Source organism: Passer montanus, unplaced genomic scaffold (assembly GCF_014805655.1).
Source record: "Passer montanus isolate IOZ18808 unplaced genomic scaffold, ASM1480565v1 scaffold29, whole genome shotgun sequence".
NCBI classification, from domain to species: Eukaryota; Metazoa; Chordata; class Aves; order Passeriformes; family Passeridae; genus Passer; species Passer montanus.
The window spans coordinates 4,902,743-4,923,689 of record NW_024367596.1 but is presented as its reverse complement, the minus strand read 5'-3'; the positions used below and the strand labels follow the sequence as shown (position 1 = coordinate 4,923,689).

At 38.6% G+C, this 20,947-nt stretch overlaps 1 protein-coding gene across 7 annotated transcripts in view; it reads right to left on the bottom strand.

Annotated features, from left to right (window-relative positions):
• NLGN1 (neuroligin 1) overlaps window positions 1-20,947 on the bottom strand; it is a 429,421-nt gene that overhangs the window by 286,449 nt on the left and 122,025 nt on the right. For all 7 annotated transcript variants that reach the window (XM_039713806.1, XM_039713805.1, XM_039713804.1 and 4 more), the window contains exon 2: window positions 12,596-13,401. In XM_039713806.1, the coding sequence (XP_039569740.1) occupies window positions 12,596-13,088 (493 nt within the window). In that variant the 5' untranslated portion in view covers window positions 13,089-13,401. The remainder of the gene's footprint in view (window positions 1-12,595; window positions 13,402-20,947) is intronic.

Genomic DNA, 20,947 nt, shown 5'->3' with positions numbered 1-20,947 from the left:
AACTCCTAAGCCAGTGGTAATCCTGCAGTTTTTTTCATCTCTTTGCATTTACAGTTAATAATATGGGAAATATTTCATGACATTTCAGAGCTGTTTTACGAAAGCCTCCTCACCCATTGATTTACATCCACAACTCCCCTTCCAAGAGCTTCCTTCCCAAATTAAACATGCTAATGATTTTCTATGCAAAATTTAACAACCTAATAGGCTGAACAAGTCAAATGAAAATACACTAATTGTTGCCTTTGATGTATACTATGCTGCCAATTCTCTCATGAAAGCAGTATATTAGCATTAGCTGGAGTAGTTACTGAAATATAGATTAATAAAGAAAAGCTTATATATATACATGCTAAGAAGATGACACTGCAGACTGCAGAAAACACAACTTCAAGGCTCAGAAGTGACACAAGTGGCTATTATACACTAGAAAACCATATTCAGAGGAGCACAGAAAACGAGCTACTAAAGAATGAATCACAAACCTTTATCTGAATTAGCCGACGTTGGTTCATAACACTGGGTTTATGCAATAAAAGTATTCAAAATAAGATTACACAGTCAAAATAATAAATACAGAATGGGATGAGAGAGATAAAAGGCTGGAGAGAGAACAGAATGCTTTCTGCCTAACCCCAGGGATCTGAAATGAGCTCCCCCAAGAAACTGCCCAATTGCTTTATAAAGTAAGATTACCATGTGCATGTATTTTTTCACCCAGAGTACAAGCAATAATGTGTTTTAGCCTATGACCAGCATCATAGAGAGAGCTTTATTGCAGAATTGGTTCATTCTGTCCTCCAGCCCAGCTCTGAGCAAGAGGTTTGATGCCACTGTGATCTTAACACCCACAAAGAAAACAGATGCAAACAAACAATAAGGGAATATAAATATTCTCCAAAGAAATAGTGACACAAAATTACTTTCTATTGCTTTGTCTTTAAGAGTTTGCTTATAATGATTTGATAATTTAATCTAATTGATCTCTCTGAGTACTTCTATGGCTCTAATCACTGTAGTATCTGATTACTGGAACAGATCCATACTTTATCTCCAGATTTAATAACTAAATCTATACTTGAAATAGAGTCATACAAGTTCAGCAGAGGGAGAGGGCCAGATGCTGCTTAGCCAGGGCAGGAGGGAGAGAAAGGGAAAAGGATACTGAGGTCCAGAATCACTGGAAAGGTACACTTGGCTTCATGCCAAATCATCCCTCTGCAACCAAAGGAGTCCATTTCTGGGGTTAGAAAATGAAAGCAGGAATGTGACATAACTAATGGGGGCAGAACCAAAAATGAGCTACTGTCTATGGCCTGTGCTCCTTCAAACTGTCTTTTATGCAAGCACAAAGTAAATGTAATTATTATTATCAGCTCTTTGTTCTCTTCCAGGCTAGCCCTTCATCAGCCTGAAAATTATGACATTTCCTGAATGCATTTCAACAGCTTCTTAACCTTTTTATTTCCCAAGAGCAGGGACAATGTCAGGCAGTACTCAGAGATTTTAGCAGTTAAAAGGTTAACACCCAAAATTGCTAATGATAACAACAGTATTCACTGAGCCAGATAATCACTCACAAAGAATTTCAATCCAAAGTCACTTAAAATTCAAGGAAACCACTGTATTTCTTCAAGGAAGTGACAGCAGTTAGAAGAATATTCATAATTCAAACAACGGGCCAAAATCTGACTTACTGCTGAGTTTATCTATTTTCAATGGAGCAATATAAAGTGCTGGCTTTTGCTCTAGCTTAGGTGAAACTTATTTTGTGCTATGTCCTCTAACACAGGTGGCTGGGCAGAGAGGGCTGACAGCCAGGCTACTTACACAGTGCAAATATCAAACATGGAATGTATATGGAGCATTTCTGAGAAGTTATTTGTTTCTTCCTCTCTTGTTTGACTGCTGCTTGTTTGTTGTGCTGATACTCAGCCAAACTAGCTTGTAGTTGAATATGTCAAAGCTCTGGGCAGAAAAACAGCAGCTAATATATGTTAGCAAACTCTGGAGAGAAAAATAGTTTCTGCCACTAAAAACTGCAGGGTGGAATTGTGCACTGCCTTCTTCTTCACCTTATTTTGCCTAAAGGGAAAGAGCCTTTTAATCCTATTTCTCTGCTTGGTTTGCACAGTGTCTGACAGTGTACACCTGCTTCAACATGTGCATCAGGAGCCTCCTTTGCTGTCAGATCCCTTTCCTTGCTGCTCCCAGCTCATCATCTGTCTCCCAGCTCACCTCTGCAGGCGAACATCCCATCCTGCCCAAGCACATCTCAGCAGCTATCTTTCAAAGGTGTCAGGAGGAGAAACAAAATCAGCCTGTCACTAGCTCACAGTCCAAGGGGCAATGCTCCCTGTCACATGTGAGCAGCACAGAACAAAATGGACACAGAATGGGGTGTGAGGGGTTTGCACCAACTGCCCCAAATTCAGGGTAGAGCGGAGACTTCCACTGGGACATCCTCGGCAATCATCAGTCTCTGTAAAACTCAAGCACACATACTGCATGATCCTGGATCATAATGTGCTTCTGGCCAGGTAATGCCTTCAGTACTTGAACTGCAAATGCATCATGGCAAGGACTGCAGTTAATCAAGGGTTTTGTGATGCTTTAAAGAAAAAACAATAGATGCATCTTTTCTTTCTTCCTTTGTGTGAGACGTCATCTATGGAGACTCCATCTAAAAGACATGGCAGGTACTTCAGCTCTTAAGTATAGCAATTATTTATTGTTTCAGAAGTTATTGTTTCGAGCAAAAGTAATCTATATTTCATTAACCAATGGCTCAGTTAATGACTGAAAAGTGTAGAAAACACACTTAATTCACTCTCATGTTCCACATAGCACAGCTATTAATTGATTCATATGGAGAGCTACTTCATCTGAATTTAGCATCAGAGAGAAACAGGGAAGGATTAAGATCTTAAAATCTAGGTTTACAGTGAGATTTCTTGTGAAATTTCTTTAAATAAACCTGCCTCTCCAACAGCCATATACTGCAATATTTCATGGATCCAAAGTACTGCACAGAAAATCTTATTAATAAAAACAGTCTTGGGATTGGTAAATGTGCAAAATCTGTTTGTCTCTCAGAGGTATCTTAGACAAGGCTTTCAGTTATTAAGTCCTTGTTTTAAAAAAATTCCATTTCTTTTTGCAACTTTAAAATAAATATGAAAGCATATGAATCAATATCAATTTTGCAAACAGGTGAGACAAATTGTACTAACTTTCCTTTGAGCTCTCAGATCTGATTATGACTGTTAGATGTACATATATATGTAGACAAATGCATGTTTCATATTCCCTTTCCACTGGGTCCATCTCATTAAGACTATTGCTTTGGGAATGAGGATTCTCAGAAAATGAGTTCTCACTGGGTCAGCTACATGCAGCTGGTTCTGTTCTGTTTGCCTGCTCACTACATTAAAAGTAATACACTAAAGAATATTAAATTAAAAGAGAAGAGTAATGTGGGCACAACATAAAAACAATCCCTGCAAGGACACCGTAGGGAGGTTGACAAGAAGACTGATGCAAAACTTTGGGTTAAAGGGCAGCAAGTCCTCAGGAAAACACCCCAAAAACATGAGCAAATCATGGCAGCCTCAACAAGGAACCTTGACACAAGGTGGGATAAACAAAACTCTTCTCCAGGCCATGGGCGGATGCTCTTCCTTCAGCTCAGAGTATGGCAAGACATTATTGCTGATCCAGGATCCCCTCTTCCTCAGAGCTTTTCTCCCACTGTTTTGTGGGAGTTTAAAATCCTGCGTTAGAGGAGACCCTGAAAGCCCTCCTGAACCCAGCTGAGTGAATCAGGTGGGTTAAACAGAAGGTTTGTCTGACCTGCCTGACTGTAGCTGAAGCAAGTGAGGAGACTGTGCATGAGTCATTGCCCTGACCAAGCTGGGAGCAAGGGCTGCAGGAGGAGCCCAGCTGGTAGGTGGGAGGGGAGGTGGGGATGGGAGCCCCCCCAGCTGGTTTGGGCTCAGCTCCAGCCTGTCCCCAGCACCAGTGGGGTCTGTCCCTGGCAGAGCTGAGGCGGGTGGCAAGGTGAGGGTGGCTCCTCATTGCCCCTCGTGCCACAGGGTCAGGCTGTGCACTCATCAGTGAACAACACCCTGTGTCAGACGAGAAGCACAGAACGAGGAAACAAGCTGGAAAACTCTGCATGTCATGCTGCCATTTCTAATGGCTTCTAAAATTAGCTGAAGGAAGAGGAGAGAGATCATCTGTATGCTACAGAAGGTTGACATGAAAAAGGGTGAGAAATCTGTGATCCTGAGGTTTTGGTAGATTCTAGCATATGTTATCCTTGCCAGTTATTCCCCACCCACTCTGCAGGAGAGAAAGGGAGATGCTCCACAGGGATCCTCTGTATCCATGCTGCTTAGTCCATCTCCTGTCCCTGGAGCATCACAAGAACCTGTCCTACAAGAGGATTTTTTTTCCCTTTCCTCAACACCTGGAGATGCACAATTTGGACACTACAATATATAAGGAGATCTTGAATCTCAGCACTGTCCCTGGAGCATCACAAGAACCTGTCCTACAAGAGGATTTTTTTTTTCCTCTCTCCTCAACACCTGGAGATGCAAAATTTGGACACTCCAATATATAATGAGATCTTTGAATCTCAGCATGTAATGAAAACCTCCCCATATTTAGTGGAGGTTTTTCAGCATCTTCAGCCAACTGTTGGAAAAGTTTCTGCCTCTGTTTAGAAAAAAGGATGTCTAAGTACAAACTGTGCTTGCTCTGGGCTGAGCCTTCTAGAAACATTCAGCAAGCTGTGCAATCTTCTTCCTACACAGTGCACCTTTCCATTAAAAATCTGAAGACTGTTTTCAGTGTAAAAATATGGAGAACAGAAAGTAAAGACAGAAAGGCAATAGAGACAAATCTTTTTCCACTAGCTTTGTGAAATATTTTCTCAAAATAACTTTGCAGAGGTTTTACTGCCAGTTCATAATGTGGATGATTCACTTCTGATATTTCTGATAAAACAATATTCAAAACTTCAAAATCTCTTCCAACTCATTTATGCTACCATTTAATTAGGGCTTCTGCAATATGTTACAAGGGCATCATTATCCCCTATAATTGTATAATAATTACAATTTTTAATGAAATAATTGCAAGTATACTAGATGTGTAGATATAATTATGGTAATTACATAAATACCTGATTTTCAGCTAATAATTAAAGAAGGCCTTTACAAAAAGGGGGAAATTTAGCAAATGGAAGCTTTTCAGAAAACAAATACAAATAATAAATAGCTGCCTCTCTCCTGCCATTTCTGCCTTACTAGATTATCTCTCTCTATATATATATATTTATATATTATATACAACAGATTATAAAATCATATTTTAAAAACTACTTCAATATTAGATCGTACCAGGAGACCTCAATACTTTGCCTTTGCTATTGGCATTAATGCAGCCCAAACTTAATGATTCTAGAAGAGGTCAGCATCTCACTTGAATTGTAAATGACTGTCAATGGCAGAAAGATGTGAATTGTGCCTACAACAACATACAAACTGTCCTGCTGGCTCTGGTTTCCTCCAAAACATGTCCTTTTGGTTAAACCCACTGGCTCTACCCTCATTATCACAGAAACCTAGCAGAATATGCATTCTCACCAGGGCAATGATATTTCAATAAAGGAACTACTTACAGAGCCTCATCATCTGAAAAAAAAAAAAAAAACAAAAAAACCAGTTCTTCAACCAGGGAATTTCCTTTCTCTTCAAACACATTCCTATGACTGAACTTGCTGTGTATTTACTATTAGTATGAATAGGAAAGTCAGAATCCAGCCTCGTTAAAAGCATGCAGAAAACTCTGCCAGGGCAGATTGATTCTTGCTCTGATAGCACTAAGGGATATTAACAGAATTCCCACAGCAGAGGAATTAACAACTTGATTTACTGCTGCTGCCGAGATGTTCCAAAACACTTTGGCACAACTCTGGAAGGGGAAATCAGCTGCAGCACCTGGACTATGCCATTCCCATGTCTCTTGCAATTTCTGCAAGAGCAGCCATGAGGAAGCTCCAGTTGCAGCCAGAGACCACTCTGGTCCCAGCGCTGTGTTGGAATAGAGGTGCAAACATGGCTGAAAATCAGCTTTGCCCCACTTCCCTTAGCCTTGCATTGTTCAGTGCTGCTCCTTCTTTGGATAAATCCCATTATTACAAGCACAAGAAAGTAAAATAAGAGATATTAATATTAAAACAGAAGGAAATTGTTTGATATCCCGAAAACAAATCTCATTTATGGTAAGCTCATTAAAGCAGTTGATTTCTGAATGCCAAGTATAATTATTAATACCATACATATCAAAGTGGAGAAGACATGTAAATTTGACATCATAAAGTAAGTAAAAATGAAGACTAAAGAATTAGGAGTGAAAATAATTTGGAAAAAAAAAAGAAAAAGAAATTATACTGGAGCAACATTCAAGTTATAAGCAGATTATTAACATTGTGAGAGGATCCTTAAGAATAGTTTGACATGTGTAAGCACCATGTTTAAAGCTTAAAAAAAATCCAAAGAATACAAATAATGTTTGCATCCATGTGCATTATAAGGAAACAAAAAGATGAAGAGTATTAACACAGAGAAGGGCAAAGGAATAATACTACAATACAGGGGGGAAAAAACAAGCAGAAAATAATAGTTGCCCAAAAGCCATATTAGTTACTCAAAAGTTCCTCCTGAAAATGTACAAATACACTTATGCAGTTATTTTTTTATAAGATTTATCCATTCTGGCTTTAATGATAAATTAGAAACCAACAGATTGAAAGGAAAACCATCTCACAGATGTTTACTGACTAAAACCAGTCCAAGCCAACAAAGGCCGGGGGAAGAAGCACAAACCAGTTTTATCCGACTTAGCATTATCAGGGTAGCAGTACTATTTTAGAGCCTGTGCGGGGGAGGATGTAGAAAATGAAAAGCAAGCAGTAAAATAATGGACAAGGAATGGAATTAGATCAGAATTTAAGACCTGTTAGAGCTATAAGCACTGTCAAGGTATATGAACAAAGCAGTGACAGCACGATGGCTGTGTGGTCAGCAAGAGCCCAGAGCCCGAACAACCAGACATTTACAGGGGACTGTGACCAGTGCTGATGGCATTTAAGATGACTGGAGTCTTAAAATACAGTCTGCAGAGTCTTCTATTGTCAAGCACTGGCTCACCCAGAAAGTGGGCTGGAGAAAGTACATCAGAGTTTTAAGCATTTCATTTCAAATATGACATAAACCTACTGCTCATCTTTGAAAAATGCTGCTAACTGACACTAACAGCTTTAGATTGTGAAAGGATGAAAAGGTCTGTACAAGACAATGTTTGCTTCATTATCTTCTTCCATGTATTACCAGTATAATAGGAAATGCTGCAGTGGTGGCGGAGGAATGAAAAACAGGGCTTCAAAAAGGAACAGAAAAATAGAACAATTGTGGTGTCTTGGTGAGTAGCAGCAGAGTTGGGGATTATGGACCTGCTGATACCACAGGGAGTAGTAAGGATGAGGGCTCTCCAGCCAGGACTCAGCATGGAAGGAAGTGAAAATTCAAATATGTGCAGGCAACTACTGACACAAATACACTACATGCAAATAATTTGTTAAGAATTTTCAAAGCAGCCTAATGAAGATATAAACCCTTTTAAAGGGTTGATGTCCCCCAAAATACACACAAAGGAATAGTTTGTAAGATTGGAAGTCATTCTCAAGAGACCCAGAGCCCTAGCAATGGTCTGCAAAGGCATGTTTTTAGTCTACTGACAACATAACTTATTTTGACAGAGCTCTGTCTACAGTGATGGAGGGTCACACCTTAGATTTCATATTTTTAACTCACATGGTCATAGAAAAAGGAATATTTCAGCAATTTTTGACAATTTACCAATTACTCTTCCATCACTTTGATATTATTTTGTAAATGACATCTTTAGAAAAAAGGAATACTGATAATTAATTGACAACTTTGCCAGTGGAAATACACATTTTAAAGGTCTCAGCTTGTCTTTTTCTGGTTGATTTCAGAGATGAAATTGGTTTACAGAAAGATCTTCATTTAAGGGAGTCCACAGGAACTGCACAAGTTCTATTAATTGCTCTTTTCCAAGATCTGATGATAAGCAAACAGTTCTAGGGCAGTTAAATGGAGTACTGGAAAAAACACTCTACAGAAACACAAGGTAACAGGTGAAATTTCTGCTTAGTCTTCTAAAGAATATTTCACATTGCTAAGCTTAAAGCCCTGAGGTTATCAGAGCCTCTTACAAAACAGAACTGATGTAACATATTCTCTATTGAAAACAAAGGGAGATCAAAGCAGGATGAGATTACAGCAGTGTGATTTGTGTTTCAGTTCCATGAATATATTTGTGTGTATGTACATTTGCTCCTGTGCGTCCATAGTAACCACAGCCATAACCCAGAAAGTATGGCGTGGGGAGCTTTGCTCTGAAAATCAAGTAGCCCATTAGGAGGCATAAATATTAATAGAGCTGTCTAATCCTACACTCTCAAATGAGGTAGTTCAGATCATGAGTCTTCGCATTTAAAATTTATTCACTGCCCTGACTAGAATAAGAAACAGAATCCACATGCGGAGAAGTCACTGATATTGGGCGGTCTCTGAGCCGCTGATAATTCCTAAACATAAAAGTAAGGATCAAGTGATTTCTTTCCTTATTCTACACCTAAATCTCCTACAAATACTAATTTATCCAAAGCTGCATCTGCCTGGCTCCATGACATTGAGGATATACCACCTACTCCTCCACATTTTCACATGGAGGCATCTTCAGGCACCATGAAAGCTTTAGTACAGGTTCCTAACAAGGAGCACACTGTCATCCCAAGTGCAGAGCACACAGCACCTGGGTGGTTCTTTTAGTGGTCATATAAGTGATCCTTTCCAAATTTTATTTATGTAGTTGTCATCAAAGTAAGAAATTCCTGGTGCAAACTGTTGCAATGGAAAGAAATTTATATCGAGTATTAAAACACCACAGGTATGCACTTAAAGCAGCATGCTTGACCTCCTAAGAGATAAGGAAGCATTCTGGATCAGAAGTACAATGTTTGTGTTTTGACTATAAGGTAAATGTAGAGGTCTGAAATGCCAAACACTAGAATACTATTCAGGTAATCCCCAGAAATGCTGCAACATTTGTCAGGAAATTCAGGAAATGCCAGAGAATAGACAATATAATCAATCACTAAAATGGTATAACCTATAATATAACCAGGGTCTATTAAAATTTAGAGTTATGAAAATGAGACTCAAAAAAGTAACACAGAATTACTCAGGTGCCTTTGCACTAATTTTCCAAAACCAGCCCTTGCAAACGTGAGTTTCTACGTACCCAAAACAGAATTAGCAACCTCTGACCTTGATGTACCTGAAGGAAAAGACGCAAAACCGGATGTTCTTTATTTTTGAATCAGTAAATTCAAGGTCAAGTAACTGGAATACATGCCTCCTTTTTGTTTTGTAAAAAACATGCTGAATTGTTTCATTTCTTTTCACCCAGCTTCAGCCTACCATTCTGTAGTCTCTGCTGTGGGCACATCCAAATCCCAACAGGAGGTCATGGATATAGTGCTCATTACCATCTCTAGCATGACTCATGGATAGAACTCCTTTCATTTCTACATCTATTTTAATAGATTTCTCCCTGTTCTTAAAAAATTTGAATTTTCTAATGTCCCTCAGCTGACAATTAAGCATAAATACTAATTTATTTATTTAATTCAATCTATTTCATGTAGTAAGAAGGAATCAAACCACATGTAAGGATAGCATATGGTTGCTGCTCCAGCCACTTTCATCTTACATACCCTTAATGAATTAAAAAGATGGTGTAAAAGTCTGCCTCTGATTTCCAGATTTTCTCCTTCCAATAATTTTCATTGCTGTAATTCTGTGACTGTAACCTAAAAATCCAGCAAAAGGGAGATTGTTGGGTCTTTTTTCTTTCTAATACAAAACTGATGCTATTTCCCAGCTGTGGCTGCTGCTCAGTTGCTGTGACTCTACTGCAACTTATTCCTGCAGCTCCTTTTGCCCCTGGCTGTGGGGGCAATCCCAGATCAGGGTAAATCTCAGGTTATGCAGGGGTGAGTAGTGAGAGTTATTCAGAGAACACACATTCCTACAGATATCTCAGCTGCCCAGCTGAAGGTATTCAGGAGCTCTCTGCACTTGTCAACAGCAAAAGGTAGGCTTTTTATGGTGCTGTGTCTGCAATGAATCTAAGTGGAAAGGTACCTACTGAATTTCAAGTAACTCTCTTTATTCTCCTTCAGGCCCACAGGACAATAAAAGCATGACTTTCTCAGCTACTGGGCTCTCCCTCCCTTGACTTTTGCTATTTTTCTGATTTTTTTTTTTTAATACTCTCTCATACAAGAGATGCTCTCTGAGAACAATGATGGGGATCTGCATCTTTATTTATGACTTTGTGAATCAGCGTCTGGGTGATAGGAAGTGAAAGTTGCTCAGCTAATTACACACGCTTGATGAACTGCGTAATAACTGCTGCAGCACTGCACATTAATTGAATGCATATAAATGACAGCAGTTATTCTAACTTGAATGATGTGTGAAGAAGTGACGTTGCTCACAGTACCCTGATTATCTTCATTCCCAGCTTTGGGAACCCAGCTTAACCAATTGTACTTTTACAGCACCGAGCAAAAATTCCCTAACAGAAAACAGAAGATGCCTCAAAGCCTGACACTTTACACACAAATTGCTTTAAGTCACTGAAAGTGGGTTTAGGCATCTCAAAAAAGCATACATCGAGCAACTACAATTAACAATTAATAATTAACAGCTAGCTGCAACCAGCAGTTAGGAACTGTAAGAGCTAAAGCCTTGGGACAAGGTTATCCTCATTTAGAGCCCAGATACTGCCTTAAAAACCTAATGCAGTGTTTAAAGAGTTACATTTTGCCCAGCTCTAGACATTTCTGCTATATGCTTCCTAAAATGTATTTTTTTGGAATAACAGGATAAAAGATAAATGGATTACAGCTAATAGGCTACTGTGCATGTCTACAGTACTCTTTGCTTACCCCAAAAAGCATTCTAATTCACATGAAGTCCAGCTCTAAGGAAACACATTATTTTAAAGAAAACAATAGAGGAAAATCATTTGATGCAAAACAAACGTGCATAGTACAAAATTAGTACTTCAAAACTAGCACCAAATGCCTCCTTTTAATCAGTACCAAAATAGACCTTCTCTGTTGCATGTCAGCTGCTTGAGGAATTTGCAAATATTCACAAAGAAATCTGCAAACTCTTCCATAGTATTTAATACAGAAAGGGGAGAAGCCAAGATTCCAAAGCTTCCAAAAGCAGTCTAGCTCCCAAAGTACCATGTCACAATATTTTAACAGTTCCCTACACCCCTATTAAGAGTTTTTGGGCTTTGACAAAGAAAGCTGTAATCACAGAATAAAGGAAATCAAAGCTCACTTTTAGAAGCGCGTAAACGAAAAAAAAAAACTGTTTCACATCTACACTTCAGAAAAGTTAACCCTGTTCCAAGAAAACAGGGAATTTCCTGGAGAAAGCCAGTGCAGGTCTCAGCCCTGCATTGCTGTATTGCTTCCCAGCCATTATGCCACAGTTCTGGAAGGGAGAGCTGTGGGCTGTGCCAGCCCCTCCGGTGGCAGCAATGCCCATCCCAGGGCACAGAGCTTCCTCCTCTGCATCCACACACAACATCCCATCCCCTGGTGCCACTGACAGACACTGCCCAGAGCCTGAGGCCAAGAGAGAAGCTGCCAGCACTGTCACTGGAGAGAGTGCCAGGCAGAGATGCTCAGGTGCAACCAAGTCCTGGCTCTACCAAAGTTATCTTCTCATCTGTTATACACGGACCTCTCTTTAAACACCTCTCCACCAGGACAAGACAGTCCCTAACAATTCACAGCACTAGCAATCAGCCTCTTTCACCTGTATTATTCCTTCTCCTTTTCCAAGATTTCGATCTCTCCCCCGGTTTGTTTGTTTGGTTTTTTGTCCACTTTATACATACCTCCTTTTCTACAAATTTTCTTGCCGGGTTTTCTGGCACATTCCTTGGATATTCTTTTGACTGAAAAATGAATAGAAGACTAGAAAATAACATGGAGCTCCATCACAGACAGTAGGAGCATGCAACACCACTATCTAACTTAAATATGACCTGCTTTATTAGGTGCGGAAGATTCTCAACTTGTGCCTGCACATGCAATGGAAAAGATGTTGATGCATCTTCCCAAAAGTCAGTGGGTGGCAATGAGAATTAGGCACCAACTTTGACCTAAAAATTACACGTGCTGTGGGAGAAAAAAAATGAGTGTAGACAGAAAGAAAGAAATTTTAAAAAAATAAAAATCAAAAAGCAAGGACAAATGCACACAGAGAAAAGCAGCATGCACACATGTAATAAGCTGGCATGCAAACAGAGAAAGCCATGCAGGCTACCAGTACACATGAATTAATATTGTTAGAAAGTAGAACAGGAAAATAAAAAGATCTCCCTGTTTCGCCTGCTATTAACTCACCATCCTCGGTTGGAACATAGATATTTAAATAGAGGCAGTCTTCGTTCTGGTCTTGTACATAGGTTGAAACTACATCCAAGTTATTAGTAAACCACACGGGAAGCATGACTTCAGGCAACCTGCCTTCTATAATGTTCTGGGGACACACTGGAGCAAACTGGGTGGTGTTTTTGATATCTGCCCAGGGAGATGGAGGCTCAGGAGGTTGAAAGCGGCGCTCCCCTGTTGGAGGGGCAGCGTATGGAACCCCGAGGAACTGAATAACGGGCCCCAAAATTTCATTGTTAAGTTCCTTCTTAATCCCTCTTATCTTGCCAAAGTTGGTGGTCACCACTGGGTTGGTATCATCCAATTTTTGGGAGGACACAGATGCAGCGTGAAGCAAAAATCCAAGTATAGAAAAAGCAAAAGTGGCATTCAATCCCGTGTGTAGCAGGCGGACCACTGTCGCTCTCCATACACAGTTCAGCCACATGGATCTTGGAAAGGCCATGGTCCCACATTAGTTGTGTAACTAGAGTGAAGCAATCTGATTTGTATCCACTGGTGTAAAAACAGGGCGACCGGAGGAAACAGATCAAGTTTCCTAAATAGGCGCCTGTCAGAAAAATCTCAAAAGGCTTTTCATGCGGTAAGTATCTTCCATTGATTTCACACTTATTGAAGCTGCATCTTCACTCAGCACTATTTATCAGACTACATCCTATTGACAATTCTGTTTTCCATAGCAGCAATATGAAGAGAGCAGCCATTTACTGCAGAATCCCCTCTTATAAATCAAATCCAGTTAGCCGCAGGTCTATATCCTGGAGAAAATGAAAATAAATCATTAGTATGAAAGCGCTAATATGAACAGAGTGATAACTAGGTGTTTAACACGTTATTTACATACATTAATGTTTGCTAGAGTCATGTAAGTTAAACTGCAGTAGTTTATGGGTCCATGAAATGGCAGGTGAAACACTGATTACTGGATTATCTGTAACGTCACCTGTTGAATTTCACAGAGACTTCTCAGGAGAAACAGGACTCACAGAAAATACATTTTTAAAATTCACCTTTTCAAGAATAAGAAATTCACTGCCAAGCTATGTTATGTAAGTGTTTATGTTAATATTTTATTTAACTTAATCAGCTCATAATCAATTTTCACCTTGTTTGCAGAAGTTGATTTATAAGAAAGGAAGTAATTATTTCTTAAAGCAGAAGATGGGAAAATTTAGATAGGCAGACACACTGAAGATCCAAATTAATTTTATTTCATTAAAAGCAGTTTATAATACATACAAACATTTTGTTTTCATTTCAAAATATAGCATGAATTACTGTGCCTATTCACAATAACCTGAATTACTATGCTTTATGTGGTTTTCTGATTGCTGATGAAGTTCACAGATAGACTCAAATGTTCACATCAATGAAGGACTAAAGTCTGCTTCTGCTGATGTGAATGGCAAACTCTGAATTTGCACAGAAGTACCACTGGACCTCTATAGGTTGCTGGGGTTTTTTTCAGAACTGGTTTGGAAAAGGATATGAACAAGCAGCTTAAGGAGAGAGCTGTATATCACAATTTTTACATCAGATCAATCCTGCATTCCTTATAAAAGACTGATTTCAGTGAAAAATGAAAACTCATGTTGAGAGCACTCAATTCCTACCATCCTTAATTTATAACATAAACAGTAAGCATTCCCACAGGACAGGAGGAGTCTTAGCTTTCATATATCCACATGCTGACTGAACAATATCCTAGAAAAAATAATCAGTTAGGATCAGAGACTGTATAATCTGAAATTCCAGATGCTATTTTCAACTACTTTAGCTCAGAGGTTGTCACACAAGGCAGTGTTCCAGCACTTCTGAAAATTGCTCAGTGCATATCATTATATCTTCCATATTCATGTGATACATATTTCCAACACGACTTACAATATCCTATTATTTAAGATGCAGTGTTATACACAACATAGCAGTGTAATCTTAAACTCCCTATTAAGCAGTGTGTAATGCACAAGAAATGTGTTTTGCTTTGTATAGGAAACACTTTAAACCACCTGCTTTTGAAACAGCATTGGCAGCTTTAATGAGAATTGGTTTTTTTATCATGTCTATACACATTGTGGAGAGAATTCAAAAGAACGGCTTGTCTAATAGTCAGACTACCCTGTAGTTTGGGTTATTAAAAAGGAGATTGTAAAAGCTATATAGGACAGCAGGAGATTTGGTTCATGTCTAGTGTTCCTTTAGCTCTGAACAATCTATCTCAGGAGGCAATAAGGAGATAGATGAAGCTTTTCTGCAATTTTCTCTTTCCCTTTCTTTCTCTGCTAATTCTAACACCTTCACTGTGAAACTGCATTAACAAACAGGCTTATGTCCTTCATCCTCCTGCTGCATATTCTGAGTATTTGCTGGAAACTCACCAATTTAGCTGCAGAAAATAATTCCCCAAACTTGATGTGTGTGCTGCATATTCTGAGTATTTGCTGGAAACTCACCAATTTAGCTGCAGAAAATAATTGTGTGTTTTTACATTTACTTTAACACACTTACATGGAATGGCAGGCATTCCCTTCATGGAGGATTATTGCTTTATAGAATTTCAGATTTTGGAGGGAGTAGGGTACTACTTGAGAAATAGTAAAGGCAGAGCAGGCAGACAGGTTTCTGAGCAATGCACATGGAGAGATGGAAGCCTCTTCCTTACTGGTATTCAAAAGCCTCCACAGCCTTTTCCACTGGGTCTTAAAACCCACGAGGGTTTGTTTTCCTCTCAGGTATGGAACCATGCATCTTCTCTTCTTTCTCAAACTCAAACTTGTAAATAGTAGGAACTTTAGCCCAGTAGATTTCCAGCTAATTCACATGGTCTGGGGAATTAGCTAATTCATATGGTTTGGGGAATGGTCTGGGAAGGTCTGAGTTCAACAAATCCAGCAGAGCTCTTGCAAGGAAAACATTCTTCTTCATTTCAAGGTGCTGGGTTTGTTCAATGTGCAAAATTACCAAGAGGCTACTAATAATTAATTTAGCACCTGTTGTCAATTCTGGGAAGGTCTGAGTTCAACAAATCCAGCAGAGCTCTTGCAAGGAAAACATCCTTCTTCATTTCAAGGTGCTGGGTTTGTTTGATGTGCAAAATTACCAAGATGCTACTAATAATTTAGCACCTGTTTTCAGTTCAAAAGAAACTTTGTAATACAATTTTGATACCTCAAATGGTAAATTCAATGTAAATTCAAAGCCAGTTCTAGAGCTGGACTATAATTCTAACCTTGTCCATCTGCTGGTTTGTCTTTGCAGCTGAACAGCTCTGCTGTTATCTACAGTTCTGGTTTGCCTACCATGGATAAGGTTTTACTCTGAGACAGGATGCTGAAAAGGTAAGAATATCATTCAGTTCAGTGTTTGCTATTCCTAATTAATTAACTGTTGAGCAGTAGCCTCCATGAATAGCTGGATAGGCTATAAAGGTCAGAAAATTGTCAACTGTTTGCAGGATTTGAATCAACACATTTTTATTGTATTTGTAACTTGAATTTTGGATTTGCTCTTTTCAAGCCTTTCTTTTTAAATGTCTAAGTAACACTTTATTTTTGAGACTGAGAGGTCAGATATTCAAGCCTGTCATTGGCTGCCCTGAAGCTATCACATCAAAACCACAAACTCAACGCAAATAAAAAGACTGAGATTTATCAAATCTTTCAAGACTTTCATGACAAAATTTCATTTTGAGCACTAGGTGCAAGATGAGCAGGGAAGCTGACCAGGAGCATGTTGAGAGTTAATGCTGGACAAAATTCTCCCCAGTCTTTCTGCAGGTGATCTACATAGGACTTTCCCTTGGTGTCTGGACTCAGCTGAAGAGGAATCAGTGGGAAAAGAAAAGAGAAGGAATAAACAGGAATGATCAGGGAGACAAAAAGACAAATAAACAAAGAGGAGCAATGATAAATCTGGGACAAGATTTAGTATCAAAATAATGTGGATCTGAGAAGGAGGAGGAGAAACCTTTTCAGATTTTTCTGCTGTCTTGATTTGAGGATCACAATGGCTCCCTGTGGTAACACAAATGAATTCTACTGTAAAAGGTATTTGATAAAGACTTTCATGCTCTTTCAAACAGTCTATACTATACAGAGTTTTTTTCTATCTATTATTTTATTATCTTCCTTTCTGAATTTAAATTACTTTATAGCTCAGATTCTGAAATACTTTAGAGAAGCATTTAGTATGCTGAGGAGTGAGCAATCCATGAGAGCTTCAGTGCATCTTTGCATTTCCAATGACACAGGGCACCCCACAATGGGTCACATCTGCTGCAGTCTGCAGCAGTGCAACTCCTCTTTGCTACTCATGCCCAGACCTTCAAATCTTAAGGGATGGTTTGATCTGTACCACCATCAATAGCCCGAATGGATTAATAAAACCTTTGGTGGCACCCTAGACTTCTGGCCATATGACAATAAAGTCTATTACTGTTACCATAAAAACCTCCCAATCCCCAGAAAAAAGCTGTTTTCTTTTCAGCTGAAGGTGTATTCTGTGATTTGATAGTCCTGCTCAAAAATTCCTTTCCACTTCCACTAGTAAATCCCAGTTGCACAAATATTCAAAGTAATTGCAAGAGTTTAGAATACCACATAACACCACTTCATTTCGAAACACAAGTGCTGTTTTGCAGAACCAGCTACATTTGCATCCATTTTTACTTACAGCAGTCTCTCCTTAGAACTAAGAGCCCAGAGATGTTTCATGTCTCTAAGAAGAAATTCCTGTCCTAAAACACACTGTGAAGCCAAGCAGGAACATGGACAGTGGTACAGAGACCATTAGAGGAAAGATGAGGGTGAACACTGTGTTGGTGTGACACACCAGTTGTAAACATGACCAGACAAACCCTCAAGAGATGCAGCACAAAATTTCCCATCTCTTCTTTCACGTTTCAAGTTAGCAAGGGAAGCAAGTTAAAATACAGTGTATTTTTTCTCAACTTAGTAGTAAAAAAAGGCCAGGTTGATGGGATTTTGAGCAGCCTGGAGGGGAAGGTCTACCAAATCTAGATGACCTTTAGAGGTCCCTTCCAAACCAATCCATTCTGTGAAACATTTTAAAATAGACATCGCTCTTTCATACTTCCCTAAATATTTTCTCAAAAGGATGGGATTTGCATGGCTTTAGATCAAGAAATTAACTACATTCATTTAAAAAAAACACAGGTGAATGAAATTATAATAGAGGAGACTGGAATATTTAATACATGTAAGAAGGGTACAGCTCTGGTGGGGTTTGGTCAGATACCACATGCCAGCACCCCCTCCAACTCAGAGCAGCCACAGGTCTGGTAGCTCCAGAAAGCTGCTCCAAATCCAGCCCTATTGAGATGCAGAACCTCTGCCAAGATGGCCAAGGAAGGCATGAATAAGACATTAATATAATAATATCTTATATATCTTAATATATCTTATTATATCTTAATATATCTTATATATCTTATATATCTTAATAATATAATAAGACATTAATATAATAATCATCTTCAGAGATGCAGAACCTCTGCCAAGATGGCCAACAAAGATATGAATAAGACATCATCTTCCTGGGCTCACAGTCCCACCCCACATTAGGATGAGATTACAAGTGTCATGTTACACGGGAGCACAAACAACCCAGTGGAAAGGATTTCCAGATGCTACAAGTTGTGTAAATATATCACTCCTAGATCAGAGAAACTAATTCCTGAGTGCCCTCACCTCCATTTAATATGATTTTTTGACCACTATATCTCATAACCAGTTAGTGAAAAATACAGTATTTAAATACTGTAGTATGAAGTATCAATGCAGTGCTTCAAAATTAGTGAAAAGTTGAATTAAAATGGGTGGATGTCATAAGACTCCTTTAAATTCTGATATATTTTTCAACTGCACCAAATCTTTGCTGTTAGTCATTAGTGGGTATATTCACTAATGCTTTTAACTAGTATTTTCATTATCAAAAACCACTTTGAAAAATTTCTGCATCTTAGTTTGCCAAAATAGGAAGATTTCTGATCAAAAATTTATATTAAACTGTTTTTGAATTAGAAAAATTAAGCTCATTAAGGGTGTGTTAAGTCTTATAATATTCCATTTACTTATACCAATAAATAATTTTCTTAAAATAGTTCTACTTCTTATCTGAAGTAGTTGTTTATATTACCTGAAGTTGACTACAATTTTTTAATGTAGACTAGAGCTGTCTGACATTTTGCACAATAAGGAGGTAACGAAATGGTGATTTTACCCATAACAGAAAGAATGGGTAACTCTGTCACTTATGTGTAAAGTTTTAGACAGCTAAGTAATACAGATTTAAATTAAAAATGACAGATGCACTGGCTTGGAATATAATGGGCACTGAAGTGAACCTTTATTCCTTTTAGCAGCTTACAGTTAACTCTTAAATGGACCACACATTATCCTCACTTTTGAGTACTGTAACTATTCAGCTAAATGATCAAATGGCCATTCTGTTGATGGCTGCTCTGTGCTTCAGGACAAAAAGATTCCCTGACCTACTGTAGAAATTCCACTGAACTCATGTTAATCAGAGGTCATCCCAGAGGAAAAAATAACCCAGATGTTTCTCATTGGAGAGCTTCAGTATCAAAATCTGTGTATTGCATTTCATCAGGTCAAGTGGGAGTTGCTTTGATTAATAGTTCATAAAATATACATGTGCTTCTCATCTGATCACTCTAGCAGAGGGTCCAGAACCCACCCAGAGACTCCTGAAACTAACTGTCCTTTTGTTGTCTCTTTCAGGTGATAAATTTAGTTACAGAGTTGTTAGCAAGGTTCTTCACCTGATATATATTTGTGCCTCACCCTTGGTTCACTGGGTTTAATCGTATGAGAAAAATTAATTGGATTTTCTTTGCCACCTTTATTACAACTATAATATCAACAATAATACTACCTTTAATACTAGTTCAGCCCCCGAGGGAAGTTTTCATATCAGATTCATAAGAAAGATATCACTTTTGTATTTTCCTGGTGGAAATAGTAATTCAAGCTAAAAAAAGCTGGAATACAGATAATACCACTTCTTGAGGGAGAGCTCTGCAAACAAAGATGCTTGAATGAACTCAGATTTGTCCATGAATTGTTGTTCTAGCTGGATACAATACAGTAACAATTCCAAGCATACAAAACCCTTGTTGTAGAGCTAGATCAATAACTACCTCTTCAACAAGATGATTTTTTTTTTTTTAAGAAAAAGACCAGCAAACTTCCTTTGTGGCAGAAAAAGGAACCCATGCTTTTTGTTCTTGATCAGGTGGTCAGGATGGTCCCAGTTTCATCAGGGTAATTGAGATCAAGTTCCAACTCATCAGAAAATTCACAGACGTATAAACATAATTTGTTAATCACAAACCCAACATCTCTAACTCAGCTCTGAAAGTGCTCTTGACTGGTATTACCAGGCTTTCCAGAACTGCAGAGAGCACACTACAACTTGAGTGCAATATTGGCATTAGAGGGATCTATCAGCTTGAAGAGGTTGTTTCCTGTGATCTAGCATTCTGTACATCTGTGACTTTACTTGCATTTGTTCCAAAATGAATTTCATGCTTAACTTGTTTTTCTTAATTAAACTTCCTTTAACAGTTTCTAATATGTGCATTATTAAAACTCATTAGTCCCATTCATGCCTGCCTGTCATTTTTGGCTTCATATTCATGTACCAAAGAGCTCTGCTGCTTTATATAGGAAGCAAATTAAATAATAAATATGAGAACTTGAACGTTTTATGAGTGTCAGTATGAGAAAGTGGCTGCAAGGCCCATAAGGTTTCACAAAAAAAAAAGCATTACAGCTAAAGCTAACATGCTGACACATCTCTGATCTATAAAGTCTGCAGTAATGGTAGCAGTAAAGTGTTGTGCCATAGATGGGGAATTTTTCTCTCACATGAAATAGAAATAGGATATAGCACAGACTATATTTACCGTTGTAAAAAAATTTCAAATAAAATTTCCCAAAAGCTTAGAATATAACACCATTAAACGTCTACAAAGATTTACTCATTCCATCCGACTTCATGTGTAGCTCCTATTATTCAGCTCCTTGTCCTCTTTTCATTTTCTACCCCTGTTTGTGAGGAAGAGACTCGTTTCAGCTACAGCAACCAGGCTCAGTGCCCCTGTGGTCATGTCCTGGTCACGCTGACCATGACTCCAGTGACCAGAGGGTTTCCTGACCCAGCAGCTGCATCTCATGGTGACTGTTCCAGGGCCCAGATTCTCCACTAAATAAACCATTCTTGTGAAACCAGTAGAAGAAACAAAAGCCTCATCCCACAATG